The sequence below is a fragment of the Spermophilus citellus genome, assembly GCF_964194105.1.
Source record: "Spermophilus citellus genome assembly, chromosome: 4".
Taxonomy (NCBI): domain Eukaryota; kingdom Metazoa; phylum Chordata; class Mammalia; order Rodentia; family Sciuridae; genus Spermophilus; species Spermophilus citellus.
The window spans coordinates 13,103,996-13,127,560 of NC_138185.1; the positions used below are offsets into that span (position 1 = coordinate 13,103,996).

At 52.1% G+C, this 23,565-nt stretch overlaps 1 protein-coding gene across 1 annotated transcript; it reads right to left on the minus strand.

The window, feature by feature from the left end:
• Window positions 1–272: 272 nt before the first annotated feature.
• CTCFL (CCCTC-binding factor like) lies at window positions 273–19,276 on the minus strand. Its single transcript, XM_081291415.1, has 10 exons — window positions 19,225–19,276; window positions 18,213–18,766; window positions 17,574–17,799; window positions 10,853–11,032; window positions 10,137–10,270; window positions 8,100–8,220; window positions 7,448–7,597; window positions 5,673–5,833; window positions 3,768–3,950; window positions 273–741 (listed from the first exon to the last, which is right to left on the minus strand). The coding sequence occupies exons 2-10, from the start codon at window positions 18,753–18,755 to the stop codon at window positions 454–456; spliced, it is 1,986 nt and encodes a 661-aa protein (XP_081147541.1). The 5' UTR covers window positions 18,756–18,766; window positions 19,225–19,276; the 3' UTR covers window positions 273–453.
• Window positions 19,277–23,565: the final 4,289 nt, after the last annotated feature.

Consider the following 23,565-nt stretch of genomic DNA (forward strand, 5'->3'; position numbering starts at 1 on the left):
GGAGGGTGAGGACCCCCCAGATGAGGCCATGCTGGGCTCCCCAAAAGACCTTCCGTCTGAAGACAAGTGTCTTTACAGGAGGAGACACAGGCATAGAGGGCAGAAGGCCACCTGAGAAGGAGGCCACCGGCCAGGGGATGCTGGCAGCCACCAGAGGCAGGAGAGACTGTTGTCTGCAGCCCTGAGGGACACGCTCTGCTGATGCCTGTGTGGGGCCTCTGGCCTCTGCAGCTGGGCACCATCCTCGGCCACTCTGAGTTCATTTAGCGGGCACGGGTGACAGTGCTGTGACCACAGAGTCTCTGGGGTACTGAAGGTCAGTGCGGCTGTCCTTCAGCCTCACAGACAAGCTTGGAAGGGCCTAAGTGGTGACCGTGCTGCTGTCGGGGCTCTGGCACACCCGGCCCTTCTATCCCCCAGACCCCCCAGCAGAACCAGGGCACCCTCCCTGCGTCACCAACAGAACCTGCCCACCATGGCCAGAGGCAGCAGTGAGGAGCCCTCCACCTGGGTGGACAGGCTGTTTCTAGCCATGTCCCCTGCAGTGACCCTCAGTTCAGAGAGGTCTACACAAAAATCACCATCCCAGGGAAAGCGAGTTTGTATAAAGGAGGTACCGTCATCCTTTCCTGCTTCCTGGGGGACTGTCGGCCGCCTCTTCCTCATCCGTCTTCCTTTCCCCGAGGTGGCCGCCCTCTCCTGGCCCGAGTCACACTTCTCTGCGTGTCTGTGCATGTTGCTCTGCGGGAGAGACGAAGGCACCGTGAGGTCGCGTCCCCGGCTGCATTTAACACCAGCTGGAGGACGAGCCTCAGCAAGACAGCAGGCAACGGGCGCCCTCACGACCCTGGACAGGAAAGAGGACGGTCTCACAGTGACCCTTCCTGCTGAGCCGGTCTGGCCCAGCTCGCTGGCCTAGATTCTTTTTATAACAGGAGTTGACGAGACGGCAGCATTAGCTCTCCTGGAAGCCGCTCCTCTCTAAGTGAGGACTGATAACCACAGATTCCCATCGATTTTACAGAACTGGGGGCCGGGCTGTCCTGCCAGCTTCTCTCCTGGACCTACTGGGCACGAGGACACAGGTGGCTACTGATGAAAGTGTACCTGACACTCAAAATTGGAAACAAAGTCAAGTATTGCCCAGTCAAGCCCAAGAGCGACACATTCTTAGTTAATGAACACAGAGGATGACTTAAAATCAGCTAGAAAATTGTCACTATTTCTAAAGTTCACATGCAAACGTGAAAGCTGGTTGTCTCGAATTTGCTGATCACATGAAACGCCCCACCTCGCCTCTGCCCCGACGGGGACCTGCTGCCAGAAGCGTCCTGCTCTATGGCAGGAGAGCACACTAAGAGGAGGCCGGGGAGGTCCCTTCGGCTCCTCCCGGTTGGGCTCGGCCAATGAGGTTGGCACACTCTGACCAGGGGTCCCATCTGCCCTGCAATTTCTATCAGAGTGCAGCTGTGTCCGTCACTCACTGCCCACAGTGGCAGCGGCAGTGGTGGCCAGTGTGACGCTGTGGCAGGCCGTTCCCTGGTCGATAAGGTGCTCAGGAGCACTCCGCCTTTGGGGAGGCCAAAGATTCTTTGAAAATGAGAGAAAAGCCAAGGTGCTACCAGCACACGACCTCCTGAGACTCAGGGCCGGGCGGCGGCTCTGCACCCTAGGCTCAGCCAGCCTGTGAGCAGCAGCTGGGGGGATGCTCTCAGCCTGGCCCTGTGGGGGGTGGGCTCAGCCATGTGCCTGAGAGAGCACTTAACTCAGCCAGGAGCCACCAGCATCCACTGGGCCAGGGTCCTCACTGGGACATTCTGGCCCCTGACACCATCCCTGTGACTGTGTCCGTGAACAGAAGTCTGTGAATGATTTAATTATTAAAAATCATTTTGGATTCCGGTTTCCAGATACGCTTTAATCCACAGACCACAGGACTTGTCCACTTAGAACGCAGATGCTGTGGTTCACTCACAGAGGCCACCACAGCCAACTTCAGGGACTCTGGCCACCCCCAGGAAGCCCCGCACCCACGAGGCCCCTCAGCGCTCAGCAGCCATGAGTCTACTTTCTGCGTCTGTGGATTTGCCATCCCAGACAATTCACCCGGAGGACCGTGCCCCAGCGGCTCCGGCCTGGCTTCAGTCAGGGCTCCTCACGCCGTAGCAGGTGCCCACCCTCCGCTCTGCCCCTAGTTGAGGACAGGCGACCTCATCCAGCACAGCAGCTTTGGCTGCTGGACACTCGAGGGGACTCCACTTGGGGCTACGAACTCAGGCCCTCGGGGGCTGGCGGTTCTCTTGGGCACTGCATCACGTGGTGACTGTGTGTGTCACTGGCGGGGACCTGCCCCGTCCAGGGTGGCTCCCCCATGCTGCAACCCACCAGCCACACAAGAGAGTCCTGTCCCCCACCTTCACCCACTGCGTCCCTGCCGCCTGGCTGAGGGCCTCCCCTGGGTGGCCCTGGTGGCTTCTCACTGTGCTCGGACTTTCCCTGACACTTTCTATGTATCTACGGGTGACCTGCACGGCTCCTCTGCCAAAACGTCTGTTCAGATACTATAAATTTGGGTTCTGCTGTTTTTAGCGAGGTATCTGTCTCCTCGAGTTGGAGGGGTTCTTCAGATATTCTAGATACAAGCCCCGACGAGCCTCCTGCGGGGAAGACAGACACTGTCTGACGCCATGTTCCCTGGGACCACGTGGCTGACGCCCCTTCCCTGCCATCCCGCTCACACGGGGGCACCCGGGGCCATTCTGCTCTTGAGGATGCTGCTCTCGGGCACTCGCTGTGGGCGATGCCACCTGTACCACCACCACTACTTTCATTTGAAATTCTGCACAAACAGGGTTGAGGTTCCAGAACTATCCACTGCACTGCTCAGAAAAACACAGCTACATGGCTATTTTCACAGAAAATACAGTTTCCCCATAAAAACTGTCAAATACAGATAACCGAGGGCCCAGCAAACCTGGAGCATACGTCCTCCGGGGACCTCGCTGGCCACCTGTGCTGGTTTTAAAACCCCGCCCACTCGCCCACAGTCCTGTTCTCACAGAGGACTGTGCACCCCTCGTGGGGTGCTACACTCAGTGACTCACTTCTGATGAAGGGATTCGTGTCACCCGAGACGAGGCGGCGACAGGCACTGGCCTCCCTCCCGTTGCCCCACGTGCCCTGGGCAGGGAGGACGCAGTGGCCTCATGCAGCTGAGGCCGGCAGCAGGGGGAGCCGAGGTGGAAGTGGGTCCCCCACTGACCCACCTGCCGGCAGCCTCAGGCGACCCAGAGCCAGACCCAGCAGAGGAGCCTGTCCCCAGCGACCGACCCACAGAACCCGAGATGACGAACATTCACCGCCTTAAGCCACAAGTTCTAGGGTGACTTGTTATGAAGAAACGGACGAACAGAGCACCCTGGAGAACGGCAGGAAGCCTGAGTCTGTCTCCCAGAAGGCACCCGGCGCGCTCCACGGCACCTGAGAAATGCCCAGAGCCACATCCCTCTGTGAGGTGGCCTCAATCTAGTTCTCAGGGATAATTTAAAAACAAGTTTCGAAAGCTGAGGCCCTTTTGGGAGTCTGAGAACTCCCCCAAACCACCAGCTAGGCGTGGTGCGAGGGACGGCCTGCTTTGGGGGAAGGGGACCGCCTGTTGGTGAGATCTGACCTCCCCAGGTGACAGAGGCTGCGGTGTCCACGCCTGGCTGGTGGTGGACACTAGCCTGAGCCTGCGTCCTCACGGGCTCACGGTGCTGCGAGCTTACCCAGCGGGAGAAGCCCTTGCCGCACTTGGGGCACTTGTGCACCGTGGGGATGAAATCCGAGTCGTGATACTTCCGGAAGTGGACGTTGAGAAGCTGCTTCTGCCGGAAGCGCTTGTCGCAGGAAAGGCACTCGAAGGGCTTCTCCCCCGTGTGGGTGCGGACGTGGACGGTCATGTGGCGCTCCTAGGGCAAGGAGGAGCAGGGCTCAGCTGGTGGAAGGCCTCCACCCACCACCAGCCCTGCTTCCCCCCTCCCAGCAGAAGGGCCACCAAACGAGCAAGACTGCTGGCATGCTGTGGGCACAGTGCCACCGTCCCGCCCCACCACGGGGTTGGTGCTCTAGTCAGCTCTGTGTGGGCTCCGCGTCCACCCTGGGGGTGAGTGGTGAAATGATGACCCCACGTGCACTGGGATCCACAGAGTCCCCTGTAGTGACCCGCAGACAGCACTGCAGACCCAGGTTCACAGGCAGTGGACCTGTGGCATGGGAAGTACCGTGTGCCTGAACCTCTGTCCACCTACTGCCCAACAGAGCCCCTGCTAGACCCTGCAGAGCTCGACCACAGGTCTTCACGCTGGTCTTAAAGCATGACAGTGGGAATAACTGTCCTTAGTGAAGAAAGAACTAGCTGTTTCAAAAGTAAGACCACAGAAGGGACTTGGGAGACAGGTGCGAGTCACGCCAAGCACATCCCGTTGGTATCACAGTGGCACACGCCTGTGACCATGGCAGCTCGGGAGGCTGAGACAGGAGGGGATTTTGAAAAGTAAAAATAAAATCAATTCAATAAAAAATAACAAACCAACGACTCGTTAACATATTTCTGTAGAAATATATATTTCTCAAAGCAAAACAAAAATAGTACTAATGTCTGTCTAACAGTCTAGGTTGCTCACTGCAATACTTGGGACAATCAGAAATGCAAAACTATTCATGGTTTATCTGAAATTCAAATTTAACTGTCTGGTGATTTTATTTGTTGAATCTGACAATCTTCCAAAGAATTTAGGTGGAATCCTATCCCTGATTCTACACTGATGTGTGTGGAAGTAACTGAGGAAATCACAGATATGTAGTTAGAAAAGGAAGCAGAATTTTAATAGTTTTTTTTTCAAATAAGTGTGGATATTGCTCTTTGATATTATGCCCCAAATCAATAAATGGTGTTTCCTAGTTGGGCACGGTGGCACATGCCTGTGATCCCAGTGGCTGGGAGGCTGAGACAGGAGGATCGAAAGTTCAAAGCCAGCCTCAGCAACTTAGCGAGATCCTAAACAACTCAGAGATACCCTGTCTCTAAATAAAATACAAAATAAGGCTGGGGATGTGGCTCAGTGGTTGAGTGCCCCTCAGTTCAATCCCTGGTAGCCCCCCACCCCCCCAAAAATGGTGTTTCTTCACGTTCAGTTGCAATGGAACCTGAAACTGTGCCTGTCAACTCTCTGTCCCATTGTCCCGAAAACCCTTTGGTCTACACTGTGCTCTGGATCTTCTGTCCACGCATGATTCTGTAACACCTTGGACTGGTCACTTGGAAAGTATCAGTGTAGGGGCTTTGGCGATTCTGTAAGTTGACACATTTGCTGCTGGTGCCCCGAGACTACCACAGTGACCCACAGGCCCATGGGGTCACTGCTCTGGGCCAGACACCACCACGGCCCTGGCACCTAGTGCAAATGCTACACAGCTCAAAGGGGCGTGTTGGCATTCTGATGACAGTGGCTTGGCTGGGGTGGGCCCCTGACAGGTCCCAGGGGCCTCGGGCTGCTGCTTGACACTGGTTTCTGGCCACTCTGGATGTGCCAGGCTCCTTCAGCAGTTTCCCAGCGAGGGAAGCCGGCTCCGCCCTCCTCCCGGGCCCTGCCGCGCCACCTCCCTGCCACCCGGGGGCACCAGTGCGGTACCTGCTTGCAGGCGTAGCTGCAGTGCTGGCACTTGAACCTCTTCTCGTTCCTGTGGGTCTTCTGGTGCTGAATGAGGGCGTAGCGCTCGTGGAACCCGGCGGAGCAGTAGCGGCACCTCATCTCCGTGGCCTTGTAGGTGTGCAGGTTGCGCAAGTGCACACCTGAAAGAGTCGCGGACACAGCCGCCCCAGACTGTCACCTCCTGTCAGGTGCTGACCTCTGGCTTCCCTGGTGGGGCGGGTGGACTATCTTGTGCACCGAAGGGTGTTCAGCAGCCTCCTGCCTCCATCTGCCAGACACCAGCAGCCTCCCTGCCTCCACCTGCCAGACACCAGCAGCCTCTCGTCTCCACTATGACAGCCCATATGCCTCCAGATAGTGCCCCACGTCCCTGTGTGCCCTGTTCCCAGCGGAGAGCCGCTGCTGTCAAGGAGCAGCTACGGGACCTTCATCTAACCCCCTCCAGTGTGGGTTAGGGTCTCATGAGGCTGGTCCTGTGGGAGCCAGAGTGTCCCTTTAACCAAGCTCCTGAGAACTGACCCATGGTGGGGGGCGGTCTCAGGACAGCAAAGACTCGCACATCATGAAGACAGCCCCTCCGCACTCGGACTCAACACTCCTGCGGAGAGTCAGGCCCTGTCTTCCTCACATCCAGAGTGACCTGGGGCACACACACTGTCTGGCCACGCTCCAGAGCAATCTCTGCTGGACTAAGTCTCAGGGTGGCGTTTCTGTCACCGTGGGAAAGGCTGAACCAGAGCAGACAGCTGTGGTGGAGGGCCACCCTGCGAGGTCCGACCCGGACATCTCCAGAGTGGTTTCTCGTGGTGGATGGAGCCTCCCGGGGTACGGTGGAACGTGTCACCCACAGGCATGTGACATAACTGTGCTCCTCTGCCACGGTGTCAGAAAGCCTTTTAGCCTCTCTCAGCAACGGGCTCGTGATCCTGGGGTCCTCCCAAGTCCCACTGGGCTGTGTCTGGGGTGAGTCGAGATCGACAGAATGTTCCAGATGAAAAACAAAAGATCTGTCAAACACTTCTACTATTTTTTTGGGAACTATTTCAAAACATTTTATCTCACCTCTAGAATTCCTCAGAGCAAACTGCGGAATTTTTATTTTTGCCAACACATTTTGAGCGCCATCACGTCATGAATTTGGGAAAGAGAAAAAAGGCCACGGGAAGGGAGGCCAAGGAGCCAGGAGACAGGCTCTAGGTCTTCTCTCCCACCCAGTCCCCAGGCTGAATCTCTGGTGTGCAGTCCCCCAGTGTCCCTCCTGTCCTGTGGTGTCCCTGAAGCTCAGCAGAGGAGTGTGGCCTCTGTGTCAGAGTCACCCTAGTGAAGTGATTCCCCTGAAGGGAGCCTTCTGTGCCCTTGGTGCCCGGCTGGTCCCCAACTTGGGGAGAGAGCACCCACAGACCTAGAGTGACAGCCTACCGGCCCTAGCACCAGGGTCAGGGGACTCTGGGGCAGGCCGCTCTAGGTCTCTGAGCCACAGTGTCTTCCTCCCTAAGAGCAGGTCAACGTGGACTAAAGTATCACTTGAGACCCTGGTTTAGGGCCCACCACGTGTGGACAGGCCCAGCACGGAAACCTGCCGAGGCTGCACTTGAGGAACCTGCCACCAGATGGCGCCGCAAGACCTCTGGAAAAAAACTGGTCCCTGGACAAGAGCGGCCGGGCAGGCTCCAGCTGGGCTCTGCCTTTGCCGGCTGTGCCCAGAGGGGGCCCGCCAGCGCCATGCTGGAAGGGAGGGAGGGTCAGACACTCACGCAGGTCGCTCTTCCGCGCGATGATGGTGGCACAGTGGGGACACTGGTACTTGGGCACGTTCTCGCTGTGCTTCTGCAGCACGTGGATCTTCATGGTCCCGCTCTGGGTGAACCGGGCGTGACAGACGTGGCACTCGTAGGGCTTCTCACCTACGACAGGGACAGAACCACCCCCTGGAGCGCGGCTCACCCCTCTAAAAGATGCCTGGTGCCTGCAGCTTCTCCACCAACCCCTTTCTCACAGGTGTGAGCCCCTAAACCAAGCCAGACAGCGTCCACTGGGCCCAGCTGTGTCCATGTGGCCCAGACCTGGAGGCTACTGGCCAACTCAGGTGGGCGCACGGCTGTCATCCTCAGGGTCATAAAAGGCACAGAGAAGAACAGACACGTTGTTCATGCAACTCAACAGCGTGTCCACCGCGGGGCCGGCACACCTGTTATATCTTTGGCCTTAAAGCTGAAGGATGGGTTAAGGGGTGGACTTTGAGGCACCTGAACAACCCACAGGAACAAATGCTAGGGGAGCTTGCCACAGTGGGCACAGCGGGCGCTTCTGTGCCTCCCCTTCAACGATCAACACAGTTCAAAAGCCCGTGGCCACAGAAATCCACGTTCTAAAGAAGCCCGGACGTGGCCATGGGGCGGGACTCACCCGAGTGTGTGCGCATGTGGCGCTTCAGCTTGTAGGAGTCCTTGCTGGCATAGCTGCACAGGCGGCATTGGAAGGGGCGCTCCCCCGTGTGCGAGCGGATGTGGCGCTTCAGCTTGCTGGCCTGGAGCAAAGGGAAGGCCGATGAGAAACGGGAGCTCAGCCAGCTTACAGCAGAGACCTCAGGGAACCAGGCCTTAGCACCAGAGCCCACGTCCCCAAAAGTATCAAGCAGCCGCTGCCTTTGGCATTTGGTTGTGGGCATGTGGGCACTTTCCATTCGAGGTGTGAGACCTTTGGGGACAGACAGTTGGAGGCACTTTGCTTTTCAACCTCACTCTACAAAGGGACACTGGGAACCCCGCCGATCAGTGCCACGTGGGTTTATTTCCAAGGCCACTGATGCTCACAGCAGCACAAGTGTAGGGATGTGTGTTACTGGTTTCTTTTTAAGAAAATAGATCGGAATTTGATTAATTAGTTAAATAGTGAACACGAACCCCCCCCATTTGGTCATTTCTGGCTGCCTGCTTTACCTCCTTCTAGAACTGTTCTTATGCTGTGTTGCTTGTGTGTTCTGCAGGAGACAGAGGGTGGTCACCAAGGCCCACAGCATCCTGCTTATGGTCACCTAGGGCTACACTCAGTCTGCTTCCCAGGAGAGTGAAAGCTATGCACAGGCCAGGAGAACCTTCAAGAACAGGGGAAGTGTAGGATGGAAAATGAACCAAACTGAACGACTTAGCTTAATTATCCAGGAGAAGAATGGATGTCTCTGAGCGTTTTAGAAAGCAAAGCAAAAAGAATTTTGAAAATCACAGCATGAAGGTTTGAGTCAGACAAGTGGACTGACTGGTCGAGGAAGGCCGTGCGCAATGTCTCTAAATGACTTTTCAAGGTAGGATGGGCCAGGGGACCTCAAAGGCCTTCCGAAACAGTGCATCCCTCACACCCGGCCGGCCAGTGTGCACAGGGATGGAGCCTCCCCACCCTAACACAGACCAGCAGGCACCATCTGGAAAGGGCTCCGAGGAGCAGAAAGCAGCAGCCTGGTGGCCAGGCAGCATGGAGGCTCTGGAGCTGGAAGCTCATGCCCAGAACCCGCCGGGCAACAAGACTCCATCCCCAGCTCAGGGTCCTCTGGCACCTCTGTGCTTTGAAACCTCGTTCTGTGTCTGCGTCCCATGTCACAACCTTTAACTCACATGAGTGAGAGTCTTTAGAGACAGAAAGAGCAGGCAGAAATGCCTGGAATCAGTTCCCTCCTTTGTGAAACGCTCTTGCCCCATAACTGGATCTCCACACTAGCTGTCCCCTTTAGCTCAGTTCCAACTGACCAGGCCCAGCCAGGACCCAGCACGTTCCTGAACAGAGTGAGTCCCGAAATTTAACTGACTTTGAAAAGTAAACGCGGTTGCATCTGCTAAACCTGCTATAGGTCTCTATAAAACTGCCTCCTTGAATGACCTTGAAAATAACAGGTTTGGAAAGGGCGCTCCCTCTGTAATTAAGAGTGGAAAAGGCTGTGATCACATCTTCCAGCACGTTGCTTTGCATCTGAGGCAGGGACATTGAGGTCAGCTCAAAAACTTCAGCAAAAATTCAGATGGGGTGGGTCTTAGTCCAGTGAGGGAGCAAGCACGGGCCCAGCATGTGCAAGGCCCTGGGCTTAATCCCCCAGAACTGCCAAAAAAAAATTTTAGATTGGATCTGTGTTTTATGTTAGAGCAAATACATTTCAATTTTGTAGCATTGAGAATGACCTATTAGGTAGACCTTTCCAGCAAATTCGAGAATTATTTCTTGACCACAGTAATTTCATTTGTGATTTGTATAACTTCAAGTATTATTTTCACTGATGAGTAATCAAAGAGGGAATGAAATCCAATTCTCTGTGTTCTGTTTAGAAAACAGAGTGCGTAGTACTCCCTGCATGAATTTGAAGCAAGCCCCGTCTTCAGGAAAACCTCTCTTGGGCTGGGTCCTCCCAGTGGCCCCGGGGTTGGCGCTGGCCGAGGCAGTGGGTGGGAGGGGACCTACCTCCACACTCGCGTATTTGCACAAGGAGCAGCTGAAGGGCTTCTCGTGGGTGTGTCTGTAGCGCCTGTGCCGGACGAGCTCCCCGCTGGTCACAAAGGCCATGTCGCAGTCCCCACACTTGTAGGGCCTGGTTCCTACAAAATCACATTGTTCACACCTTAACAAGCTGCAACCACAAAATGTCCCAGGATTTCATAACTTCTAAATTACACTCAACCTCAAAATGCTTCAAAAATTAAGGAGGAGCTCTTTAGGCTATAAATATCACAGACGCCTGTGGGAGAAATCTTGGTAACATTCAGTGCTTTTAACTTAAGTGCAAGAACAACCAGAACCAGCAGAACTGAACTGCAAAACAACCCGGGACCGTAGCCCACGACCCTGGGAGGACGCTGCAGGAGGCAGGCGGTAGGAGCCCTGCGCACACTGCACCTCGGACACAGCTATGGAAGGTTTAATGCACAAGTTAGAGATGAACTAACGACGGCTGAGACCAACAATAACTAATAATAAAATAGAGTTATAATAACACACTGGGATAAAAGTTACTTGAAACCTATGAACTGTTTATTTCTGGAATGTTCCATTTAGCAGTTCTGGACTGCAGGTGACCATAGGGCACTGAAGCCACAGAGAGTGAAGGAGGGGAGGAAAAGCCCCTTCTCCTTCTGCAGGAGCCTCGGCCTGCCCCAGGGACAGCCCCGGGGCCACTGCACCTGTGTGGGTGTTGACGTGGTTCCGCAGCAGAGTGACGGTGCGGAATGCCTTCAGGCAAAGGTGGCACATGTGGGGCTTCTCGCTGGTGTGGGTTTTCATGTGACGATTGAAACTCGAGACTCTAGAGGAGGTGAACACGCAGGCGCTGCAGCGGAAGGTCCGGAAGGTCCGCTTGGCTGCTGTGGGGAGACAAGAGAAAGCACATGGTCACCAGAGTCTTCCTTTAGCAGCCCCAGGGCTATTGAAACACATCAGAGCAGGCAGCAGTTTAGGAGCCAGCGGGAGCAGCTAGGGATGCCGCGGTGCCCCTGGACTCACACTTGCAGTTACAAACTGCTGACGGCGTTTCAGTCCAAATGCATGATACCAGTACCAGAGAGAGCAACGCCAGCCTCATTCACAAAATTTACAATTACTTCATTTGAGCTGGCCAGGGGCTTCCCAAAGACTTGTCTTTACCTCCCTAATCTGGAATCACCCAGTGCAAAAGAGGCTACCTGGGGTGGTGTGGGAGGAGGACATTTTTTGAAAACATTCCTGAGCAACAGGCAGCAGGGAAAAGCAGCTCTGGGGAACAGGCTGAGGGATGAGGTGTTTTGGGGACACAGGCTTTGAAGAGCTCCAACATGTCCCTGGGAATGAAGAAGGCCATGCACAGGCCTGGGGTTGTGGCTCAGCAGTAGAGCACTTGCCTCGCATGTACGGGGCCCTGGGTTCCATCCTCAGCACCACATAAAAACAAATAAATAAATAAAACAAAGGTTTTGTGTCCAACTGCAACTAACAAAATAAATATTTTGTTTTTACAAAAAGGTGGCCACACACATGCCCAGGGCTTATGCCTGACTGGAAAAGGCTCTCAGCACTCAGCCCTGGCTGACTTTGATGGTCTTGGAAGCGGGAAGTGAAGGCTGAGGCAGAGCTGTCAATCACCTGGGTGAACACTGGGAAGGCCAGGCCCAGCACACACATGTTCTTCAACAAGACCCAAACAGATTTCATTTTACTTTTTGGTTTCAGGTGTTGAAGGAAATCCTTGCCCAATCATTAGCAGAGGGTTGCAGCAGGCACACAAAGCAAAGAACAGACGTTTTACCAGCCCAGCAAATACAAGGAGCAGCAACCAACAGCCCTGGGGAGGGAAAGAATGTGATTTACAGAGTTGCCCCCTTAAGAAAGCATGCATGGTTCTCAGCAAAGCAAGACAAGGTATGTCCAGAAATAGGGAAATACGATGATTCATAAGATAAAAAGCTGAAAAAAAAAACTGCACCCCAGGAAGTTCAGAAACCTGATGTACCAAAGACTTTGAATCAATGATTTTAAGCATGTTCAAATACCTAAATAAACGGTGTGTAAAGAGCTAAAAGAAACCATGAAATGGTATCTCACCAAATTGAGAATATCAATAAAAAGATTAAACTTCCAAAAAAAAAGAAATCCTAGAATGTAAAAATGCAATAACTGAAATGAAAAATACATAAAGTGTCCCAATAGCAATTCCAAGCAGAAAGGAGAATGAATCAGTGAATCTGAAGAGAGGGCAAGTGAGATTACTGTTTGGAAATAGAAATAAAAAAGAAGAAAGTAAGCAGAGCCTGAGAGACCTGTGGGACATCCTCAATTGTACTAAGACATCCAGGAAGCAAGGGCAGGGGAAAAGTTTTTTTTGCAAAAATAACTGCAGAAAACTTCCCAAATGTGATGAGAAACTCTACACACCGAGGAGCCTGCTGAACCATACCCAGGGTAAACTCAGACAGATCTGCATCAAGACACTGGAGTCAAACTGAAAGACAGAGGCAGTCTGGAAAGCAGAACCTGAGATGAGACTCTCGCCCACACGGAGGCTGGACAAGATGAGCAGCTGACCACCACTGGAACCATGGAGGCTGGAAGACAGTGGAACCAGTGGTCAGGAGCTGAAAAGGGAAACCAGCAATTCCACAGTGGGCAAGAGCATCCTTCAGCACCGAAGGAGACATTCAGACTCTGCCAGCTAGACAGAAGCTGAGCAAGTCTGCAACGGGCAGACTGTCCTATAAACACTGCTACGGAGACTCCACAGGCTGAACAGAAGGACACTGGATATACCTCGAATCCACAACAACACAGGCTCACTAGAAATGCCATCCTCTTTTGTGTGACTCCTCGTTCTCCCTGTTGGTCTAAAAGAGATCAGCATAAAACAGAGTCATATATCTGTGTTAATGGGCACACAATGTATAAACGTTGTTCTGGGAAAATAACGATATGGACGAGTGGAAAGTAAAATTACCGAAGAGCGATGTTTCTAAAAATGTACTGTTGAAAGGAAAGTGGCATTAACTTGAATTAGATTGCTATAAATTGAGATGTTAAATGCAATTCCAAGGACAATCAATGAAAATGAATCAAAAACATATTAAAATGAAGGCACAGTAGAAAATAGTACTCAACATGAAGGAAAGCAGTCATAGAAGAACAAAGGGGAAAATATGACAGTTCAAAAAAATTGAGCTGGGTACAATGGCACACGCCTGTAATCCTAGTGACTCGGGAGGCTGAGGCAGAAGGATCACAAGTTCAAAGCCAGCCTCAGCAACTTAGCGAGGCCTGAGGTAACTTAGCAAGACTCTGTCTCAATTTAAAACATAAAAAGGGCTGGGAGGGGTGTGACTTTGTGGTTAAGCACCCCTGAGTTAAATTCCTACTACCAAAAAGAAAAAAAAAAGAATAAAAAAAATCCTTCCTTATCAGTAAGTAGATCAAATTCTCCAATTAAAAGGCAGATATTTGCAAAAAAGGACAAAAAACATGGTCCGCCTTCTGCACGAAACTTGTTTTATATTCAAAGGCACAACAAGGCTGACAGTAAATAAAGGGAAAGTGCACGGGCAGAGCCACCAAAGGAGGCCTGGAGTGGTGACACAGACATCAGACAATACTGACTGGTGTCAAAAATGACATCCCATAAGGTTAAAGGGTCATCCATCATAAAGACAGGACAGTTACAAATCACATGCACTTAGCTGAAACTAGAAACAGCTCATGATAGCTGGAGACTTTGACGCCACCCTTTAAACTACAGATGATGCAGATCAGCAAGGAAACGGAAGATTTCAGTAGCGCTGTAGCCAAGCAGGCATGACTGACAGCTACGCAACACTGCACAGCAGCAGCTCTGCGTCTCCCAGGAGCACCCCAGGAGGCTCTGGGCAGAGCAAATGGCAGGCTGCAATACAAGGCTGGATGAATTCTTTAAAAGGCAGAAATCTTACAGAGTATGCCCTCGGACCATAGGGAATAGAATTAGAAACCCATATCAAGGGGAATTCATGAATATGTGGAAGTTCAGTAACACGCTCCTAAGGCCAATGGGTCAAAGAAGAAATCACAGGAAGATCAAAAAATACTCTGCGATAAACAAAAGGGAAATGGAAGAGACCAAGGCTCACATGATGGACCTAAATCAGGGCTTGGAGGGAGAATTTCAGCGGTGAACACTTGACACTGTAAAAAAGAAAAGTTTAAAATCAGTAACATAACTGTATACCTTGAAAAACAAGAAAAAGAAGATAGATCTAAGCCCAAAGCTAGTAGAAGGAAATAATAAAGAGAGCGGTGAAACATTAAACAGAAAATAGAGAAAACCAACCAAAACTAAAGGTGGATTTTTTGAAATCAACCTGACAAACCATTACCTAGACTCTGAACCAAGGGGTGGGGGGAAACACTCAAATTAAAGTCAGGAAGGAGGAGGGGTCATTACTAGCAATCTGCAGAAGTACACAGGAGCATGAGAGCACTGTGGACAAATGGGATAGCTCAGACGAAGTGAAAACTTCTGAGGAGCACACAAATGGCCAGAACTGACCAAGGAGAAACAGAAAATCTGCACAGACATACAGCAGTAAAGGGATGGGTCCAGCCAGGCTCAGTGGGCACACCCCCATCCCAGCGATTCCAGAGCCTAGGGCAGGAGGATTACAAGTTCAAAGCCAGCTCTGGCAACTCAGCCAAACCTTTCTCAAAATAAAACATTTTTACAAAGGGCCAGGGAGGCATGTAGTTCAGTGGTAGAGCACCCCTGGGTTCAATCCCCAGCACTGCCAAAAAGAAACAAAGAAAAGAGGGAGAAAGAGAGAGAAGAGAGAGAGACAGAGATACTGACTTGGTCATAAGCTTCCCACAAAGACCATCCCAGGACAAGACCAGTGCCCTGATTAACTCTAGCGACTATCTGAACATTGACCCCACCCAGCCTCAAATTTCTCTCCCCAACTATCCCAGCTATCTCAAGAGGATAGCATCACTCTGATGGGAAAGCAGACAAAGGCATCTCAAGAAACCCGCAGAGCAAGCTCCCTTCTGACCAAACGTCCAATACAACACTAGCACATCGAGTCAGCAATGGCGAGGATGGGGCGCCAGGCCAGGTGGGACCTGCCCAGGAACAGAGGGCCGTTCAAGGTACAGATCACTCAGTATAGCACCCACATTAAAGGATGAAGGAGACAACCGCACACGGGCATCTCAGCAGTCTCACAGAACCCAACACCCTTCTCTTGACAAAGTACTCAAGGGGCTTGAAATAGAAGGTGTATGGGTTGAACTGTAACCGCCCCCTGCCCCCAAATAGGTGCTTGTGAGCTTGTCCTTATTTGCAAATAGCATCTTTGCAAATGGAGTCAGGTTGAGATGAGGTCCTATTGGACGAAGGCAGGTCCTGATCTGATATGACTGGTGTCCTTCCAAGAAGAAGAAAGGAGACAGGAGGGTCCTGGAGAACTCCAGGGACAGCAGGGGCAGAGACGGGCATGTGGCACCGACAAGCCAAGGACAGCCATGACTGCTGGCAGCCCTAGAGGCTGAGAGGCCTGGAACATATGGTTCCACAGAGTCTTCCTGGGGAGCACGGTTTCCCAAAAACTAGATTTCAGACTCCTAGCCCAGCACTGTGGAAGATGACATTTCTGTTGCTTTGAGCCACCTAGTTTGTGGTGCTTGCCTACAAAAGCCCTGGAAAACTAACATGGGAAGGAGCCCACTGAGAAATGAGCAATCCAGTCCCCAAAGACACACCACGGGCAACAAGGGTGTGAGAAGCACTCGTCATCTGTCATTAGAGAAATGTCAATCACCCACAAGATGGCCATAACTTAAAAGCCACATGGGAAGTAAGTGTTAGAGGGGCCGAGGAGAGGCTAGAGCCCCACCACCCTGCTGGGGATGTAGATGGCTGCAGCCACTGTGGAAGTGTGGAAGGGCCACAAGAAGTCAAGCACAGGGCATCTGCATGACCCAGGACCTCCACACCTAAGTGTGCACCTCCAAATTGAAAACAGGTGTTCAAACCAAACCTTGGGCGTGAACGGTCAAAGCAGCACCATTTGCACTAATGAAAAAGTGGAAACAACCCATGTCCAGCAAAGAAGGACTAGAAGAACACAATGTGATGTGTTCAGCAACAGAACACCGTTTAGTCATTAAAAGCTCACCAATGTAGGTGAGTTTCAATAACAGATGCTAAGTGAAAGCAGACAGACCAGAAGGCCACATGTGACAAGAGAGTGACCCCACTTGCATGAAATGTCCACACCCAGGCCAATCCAGGAGGACAAAAAGTGGCCTGGGGGTTGCCAGGGGCCGAGGGCAGGAAGTGACTGGTGGACAGAGGTTTCTTTTGGGAGAGACAAAACCAGACAGCAGGGAAGGTTGTACAAAATTGTGAATATGCTAAAACCCTGAAACGACCTACAACTGGGGATTTCAGCAGGCCGTCTCCTGAGCACATGCCTGAGAAAGGGCCACGAAGCTACAGGCTGCAGAATCCACCTCCTGCACAAGCCCAAGGCAAGAAACCTCACGGAATGGCCTCAGCCACACGTGAGAGCCACAGGTGGTGGCAGTGTGCCTGGACAGCACGATTCTTAACTGAGTCACCTCCCACTTGGCCACCTGTTGCCAGGAAAAGAACAATGCTGAGTGCTGCCAGGTAGGACCCTGAAAAGCTGAGCTGGGAAGGAGTCTTGATGTAAATGAGCAGCTTTTTTTTTTTTTTTAAGAAAGAAGCCAAACAAATTATTTTGAGGGTCAAATTCACCCTGGGGGGCCACTGAAATACAGTGATTTAATATGGCTTTTATAGAACTTGAAAGTCCCTCCTGAGGGCTGGCCGCATCTGCCTCTTGGGGCCCACCCAGCGCCTCTCCAACATAGAGCAGTCCACACCCACATGTGATGTATACATGCTGGACAGATGGGCAGCACAGAGCACTTTCTGCTGCTTAGGCCCGTGGTCCCCACCGCTGTGGCTTCTTAGTCCCTCCCCCTGGCCTCACAGTCTCCTGAAGGAGTCTACTCAGCTCCAGGGCCTGTCGTTCTTGCTCCTCCTCAATCAGGGAAGGGCTCACCCCCTTGTCCTGGTCTTACTTGGCCCCCTTCTCAGACTCCACTGGGGCTGCAAAGTACACAGCAGTGTCCGGAGCTCAGTCTCCTATTTATGGGGACAATACTTTGCAGAACATTTTTACTGTGCTTTTAAAACTTGTGTGCAAAATACAAAACACTTCTGAATTTGATTCACAATACAGAGCATTAGTTTAAAATTTTCCCCATTTCCTGACGTTTTGAAAGCAACTAAAAGTCAGCCACTTAAAACTTCAATTACCACTGCCTTCCCACAAAGAAAAAGCAGCCCGGTTTTTGTAGTCTCTTATGCAAGATGGACAGGCCTACCCTTTGTTTTTCTTTGATTTTTTATAGAGCTGGCTTTTTCAACATCTGCTTGACCAGATGCAGGTTTATCTTGCTGTTCTTCCACGTTTAAATTGGAAATTGTCAGAACAATTTCATCTTTTCCTTCGTCTCCTGGCCTTGCTTCCACAAGAAAGAATTGCTCTTCTGTGCTTTCAGTTGATCGGTTTTCCACCACCAGCTGCTCCTCTTCCTCACCTTTTTCAAGCTGATCAACAAAAAAACGAGCATTCAAACAAAGGCAACATTATTAATTACAGTCCAACTAAAATCTCTGCCTTGGACAAACCATAGAATATATGAAGAAAAGCAAAAATAAAAAATTATGCAGTGCAACCAAAATGCTTCAGCTGCAATAATTTATCGCTACGGTTTTTGCTGTGAAACAACTTTTTTTTTTTAAACACGATGCACCTATAGTATTTGAGTTAGCATAACTTTAAAAACCCTAATAAAAAAAAGAAACAAAGGTCTCCCAGGATTTTCCTGGGAATTATTTTTTACTGTGTTTAATCTTAAACTGCAAATTAGCTTGTCCGTTGGTAATATTGCACAAAGCCGAGTTTTACAATACGGTTTTATTTTCATCTTTTGTGCATAGGGTCGGTTTAACAATTGTACCTTGGTCAATCCTGTGCTTTGGGCCCCGCTGGCCGCTAACTGGCGCTCTTCGCCGGTTGCGGACACGTTCTCCTCCAGCAGGTGGAACTGCATCACCTCCACCCCTTGCAGGGGGAACAGCTCTTCCTGGACGCTGATGGCCAGGCACGGCTGCGCACTCTGTTGGGGCTCTTCGCGGAGCCATAGCAGCGAAGGCAGCCCGCTGTCGGCCTGCACCACCACCTGCACCTCCTCTGCAGGCTGTGCACTCAGCCAGCCCAGCTCCCGCATCTCCACGTCTTCAGAAGCCAAGTGCACGGTCTGCAGTGTCAGGATGTGCTTCTCGCTCGGGGCGGGCACCAGCGACAGCTCTCCCTCCAGGTGCTTGGCTTGCAGGGGCCTGCAGCTCCCCTCGGCCTGCAGCTCGCTGGCGCCCTGCGGGCTCCCAGATCTGCGCACCGTTTCTTCCTGCATACCCTGCTCTGGGACTTGAGCCGGCAGCACATCAGGCTTTTTGATTTTGGTAAACTGCGCGGAAGGGCCCGAGACCTCGGTGGCGGCCATGGTGCCGCTGCCTGATTGGGAAAGAAGCCAGCGGTCTGGAAGGGCACAAAGGGCTGGGCCTAGGGGCTTCAGGGGTGATGCTGCTCTGGCCCAAGAGGGTCAGACCACAGTGACCCTGCGTGGCTCCAGAGGGCTGCATGGAAGGGACCTTGGCCGCAGCAATGTTCTAGAACGCGGGGGGGGGGGGGCGCACGGGCTGGGTGGGGGCCGTGCGTTCTGCCCAGTGAGGCCTAGGTGGGATGCATGCCCTCTCCACCCCGCAGGCCTCCACGTGCACCGCGCTGGCCCAACCCCTCGGAAGCAGGGAGCCTGCGGCCTGGTGACTCCTGACCCATCCCACAGGCCAGGGGCCCCCTAACCAGGGGCCCCCCTCCTCGCTTCCCTGGCACCCTCCGCCCTTGCCCTTCCCACCCTAAGGTACAGTCTGTGCTGGTAGAGGCTGCCTCGTGCCGCCCCCAGCCTCCCTCACCGCGGGAGGCGTGGCCTGGGGCCAGCCCGCCTGTCCAGGCCTCGTGCACCGTGCACCGTGTGCTGCAGCCGCCGCCGCCGCCACCACCACCTTGAGGGTGAGCCCAGTGCGCAGGCGCCAGCGTCAAAGGGGCTATGAGAGGGGGCGGAGCCAGGGGCAGGGGGAGCTGGGGGGATGGAGCGAGGTGGTCGACCAGGGTAGGGGCAGGTAGGGCCGGGTGGGATGGAGAGTAGGGATGGAGGGAGGAGCTGGAGAGAGGTGAGAGATGGAGGAGAGGGAGGCGGAGAGCCCTAAAGGGGGCACCAAGAGTGCTGGGGGGAGAGGATGATGGACGTGGAGGGGGCCCTGAAGGGGGCGCCAGGAGCCACGCGGGTGAGGAAGGGGGCCGAGTGAAGGAGGGCGGACCTTAAGAGTTCGTGAAACAGAAACAGGGTAGTGCAGCTGGACAGGGTGGAGAGGTGGAGAGCTGGGAGCCAAGAGAGCAAGAAAACTGGGGCATGCGCAGCCCTAGGTCTTTCTGGCTCTTTTGATCTCATGCAATTCCAGAACTGTCTCATTCAAGCACGTGGGAGGTCCAGGGGAAACGGAAGTGTGAGGAGACAGGAGTGCTGGGGACTAGTTGAGAATCAAAATGGCACCAAACTGTGCACTTCAAATGGTGCGCCTCAGGGCTGGGGGCGGATCTGCGTGGAGCTCTTGCCTTGCATGCCCGAGGCTCTGGTTTTGTCCTTCAGCACCTCAAAAACAAGACAACAAAAACCCAGAAACAACAACAGAATGCACTTTGTGTGTTATTCACCTCAATAATTCATTTTTTAGTGGAAATTAATAATTTTGATGATCTGGGGGGGGGGTGTGGGGTGTGCGGGTGATCATCCTTAAACTAGACACAAAATAAATGCAAGTTTGGAACCAGGAGGTCAATACAGTAGTCTTCAGGTGGGGCTTTTGCATGCACACCTGTAATTCCAAACACACCTGCAACCCCAGCAGTTCCAGCCACTCCTGAGGCTGAGGAGGAGGAGGGTCTGCAGTTCTAGGCCAGCGTGAGCCACTTAGCAGACCCATCTCAAGGTGAAAAATAAGAAAGGGATGGGTAAAGCGTGGTCAGGGGGGTTGCAGTTCCTTTATTTTAGGTAGTTCACAACATTTCAAATTCAAAACATTTTAAAATTATAAAGGAATTTTCTTCTAATTGTGAATGTATTTGTATGCTGGGGGGGGGGGGAGAAAAACAACTCAAATGAGAAAAGAGTTGGGGGAAGAGGCTTCCAAACTTCCCTGAGCAATGAGAAATGGCTTTAAGGAGGAAGTAAGTGGCTTTGTTTGGCCTTCCATTGTTTAAGCAGCTCTTCCAACAACCCGGGAAGGGTTCTCCTCCCACCACAGCCAGAAATGTTCTATATCCGTACAAGTGCTTTTCATATCCTCGCCCATCCTCCACCCTTGTTGTCACTCTCTTATTTGTGCAGAATATGTACGCAAATATTTTTTTTCATTTTCAGTAGTATAAAGGATAGAACTAAATTCGGTTTTAAAAGAAACTCATGTACCAGCAGTAATGCATCTGCGGGTGATTCGTGGATCACTAGTCTTGCCACCGTGTCTGGGGATTCTATTACAGTCTATGTACCACATGGAGAAGATAAATATTTGAAGGTCACCCGGAAAATGGTGTGTTATAATAACTTCTTCTAAATCATTTAAATGAGCTTTTCTGCTTGAGCAGTCACCACCTATTTCGTGCCTTTTTTGGGTAACTTCGCATTATTGCTGTAATACTCATGCAGCTAGAAAGCCTTTGCAGTGTTTATATTATAGATTTGTGTTTTGAAATTTCAAAAACTGATTAAAAGAACATTTTTTTTAAAGGAGATAGAAGAACTCAGTGGTTGAGTACTTGCCTCACATGCTGAGGCCGCGGGTTAAATCCCCAGTACTAAAATAGAAGGGTGTGAGGCCAGGAGGAGGGACATGGAAGGGGAAACTGAGTCAGATTAGGAAGGGAAAAGTGTGGGGTGAAGCAGGGGAGACAGCTGGACAGGGGTGGAGAAGCCAGAGAGAGACCTGGAAGGAGGCGAGGGCTGGGAGACACACGGGCACTGCTCTGCACTTGGACTCCCCCCCCCCAGCCTCCCCATCTTCCTGGACAAGGTTGTTTGGGGGTGAGGCATCTCAACAAAGAGATGGTGGGTTTCCTGCTAACAGGCCGGAGGTGCTGAGGATGAGGTGGGATTCTGTTGTACCCTGAGTGCACAGTGGTATCTACCAGCCGAGCTCTGGTCTCTGCCCTGTGGTGCCTGCGTCTTGTCCATGTAGTTGAGGGGAAACAGGGAAGGCCTACGCCCGTGTCCCTCCACCTGCTTTGGTCCCTCCTTGGCCCACTCCCTCATTCCTTCAAATCACTTCTCCCGCCGAGCGCCATCCCTGCTCCATCCTGATCCATCTCCTGATCATCCTCGGTGATTTCACTGGAGGTGCGTGAAGGATAAGGATAAAACTGAAACAAAACACGGGGGCGGGGGGTTGGCCACGAAGGATGTAGCAGTGGCTGTCCCAGTCCTGAAGGGGCTCAGTTTGCTCACCGCTCCAAAGTGAGCATCACGGGGCTTGCCACTCCATGGTTTCCTGGCCCTGAACGTGAGCCTAGACTCTTTCTGGGGCACTGGGTAAGCACTTAAGTCTTTAAGGTTCCCAGATGAGTAAGGAGTAGGATAATGAAAGGCAGGGGAAGCAGGGCCTTCGGAAACCTGCAGGAGCTCGCCAGAACAGCACGCGGGGGGGGGTTAGGACTCTCGCTTGGAAGGCAGGAGCTGCAGGTCGGAGCTGCCGCCTCTTCCGTGTGTAATCTCTTCATGTTTCTTCTCTACTGCCCCAGGGGGAATTATGCATAAAATATTTTATTTAATATCTGCATATTGTGTATTTACACTTTAACATATAACTATAACAGAGTTGAGAGGTGTAAAAATGTATTTACACATGAGTACAGAGTTATACGTGTTTCCCGTCTGTGCAGTGTGTGGGGGGGGGACGGGACAGCTCTGTCCTGGCAGGGACCTTCCTCCTCGTGCTGACAGTATCTAGAGGGCCTGGACGCTTCTGGGGACAGCGTCCTCCTCAGCTATCTGTGGGGCAGCTGAGTGTTGGAGCCCAGTGGTCACTCTCAGTGCCTCTCTGGCATGTGTGCAGGGTACCTCTGGCTTTGTCCCCAAGGATTTGCTCTTGTTGTCCTATGTGGCATTTACCCAGACAATTCAGTGATGTCACCAACCTCTTGGTTTTGAGGAGCCTTTTGTGTCTCCTCACAGTAGCTCACTCCTGCAATTCATATTCATGATCACTCTGAGGCCTACACTGTGGGCCATTGGGGTGCTCAGAAAGCTCTTCTGAAATGCCGGCCAGCACCCGAGACTCCCAGCCTGAATGCTCTGTGTGATTTCCCAAGATGAGATACGGCAGAGATTAGGGTGGCGAGAAGGTGACCCCTAGCAGGTTCTCCCTACCCAGCTTCCCCAGTGCCTCCTCGGCTGGGCCACCCTCACCTTCAGTTCTAAACAGAAAGAGCTGGAGAGTTGATTGCTTCATTATTGGGCAATGGGATTAGAGTTTCGATGCCAGGCTTTTCTTCTGCATGGCTGGTTGTTTCTGTGTTTATTTATCATTACTCTGAAGATGAACCAGCAATTGGTCTAACACCGCTGTTGAATCCATCCTCACGAGCTAAGCCTGGCTTATCCAAGGGTTGTGAAGATAATTTGCAAACAGCTTACCTTGATTTTGCCCAGGATGATCCTGGGGTCACCCTCATTTCAAGCGCTAGGTTGCAAAGCGGGCATCCGTTTTGGAAGGTGTTGAGCAGCCTGTTGAGAAAACATTGTTTTGACACCAATCATTCTACTTTGAACTTTGGTGTGAACGCAGAGAATGTACTCTGATTGAATGGTGGTTCAGCGTTACTCTTGAATTTGGCCACAGGCTGAGGAGTTTGAGGACAAATGAGATACTAAATAGGATTCTTAAAACTGGGAAGTCAGTGGCTGAAGAGGCAGGGCCCAGGGTGGGGGGCTGACTACTAAGTAAGCCCTGTGGGGTTTGAAACTCTCCAGTACCTAATTGTTATAGCCTCCACTCTGTCTTGCTTCCATATGGAGAAGCAGGTGGTAAATAGACAAATAAGAGCTTTGTTACATTTAATCTATTTAAATGGAGTCTGAAAACTAGCATCTCAAGGAAAGATCTGGAAAGATGTTCTCTAAGCCACGAGTGACAGTTAGTTAATTTGGGTGGTGGGTACTAAAGGGTTGGTGTGCAGAGCTACTTTTTCTGCTTCACTTAACT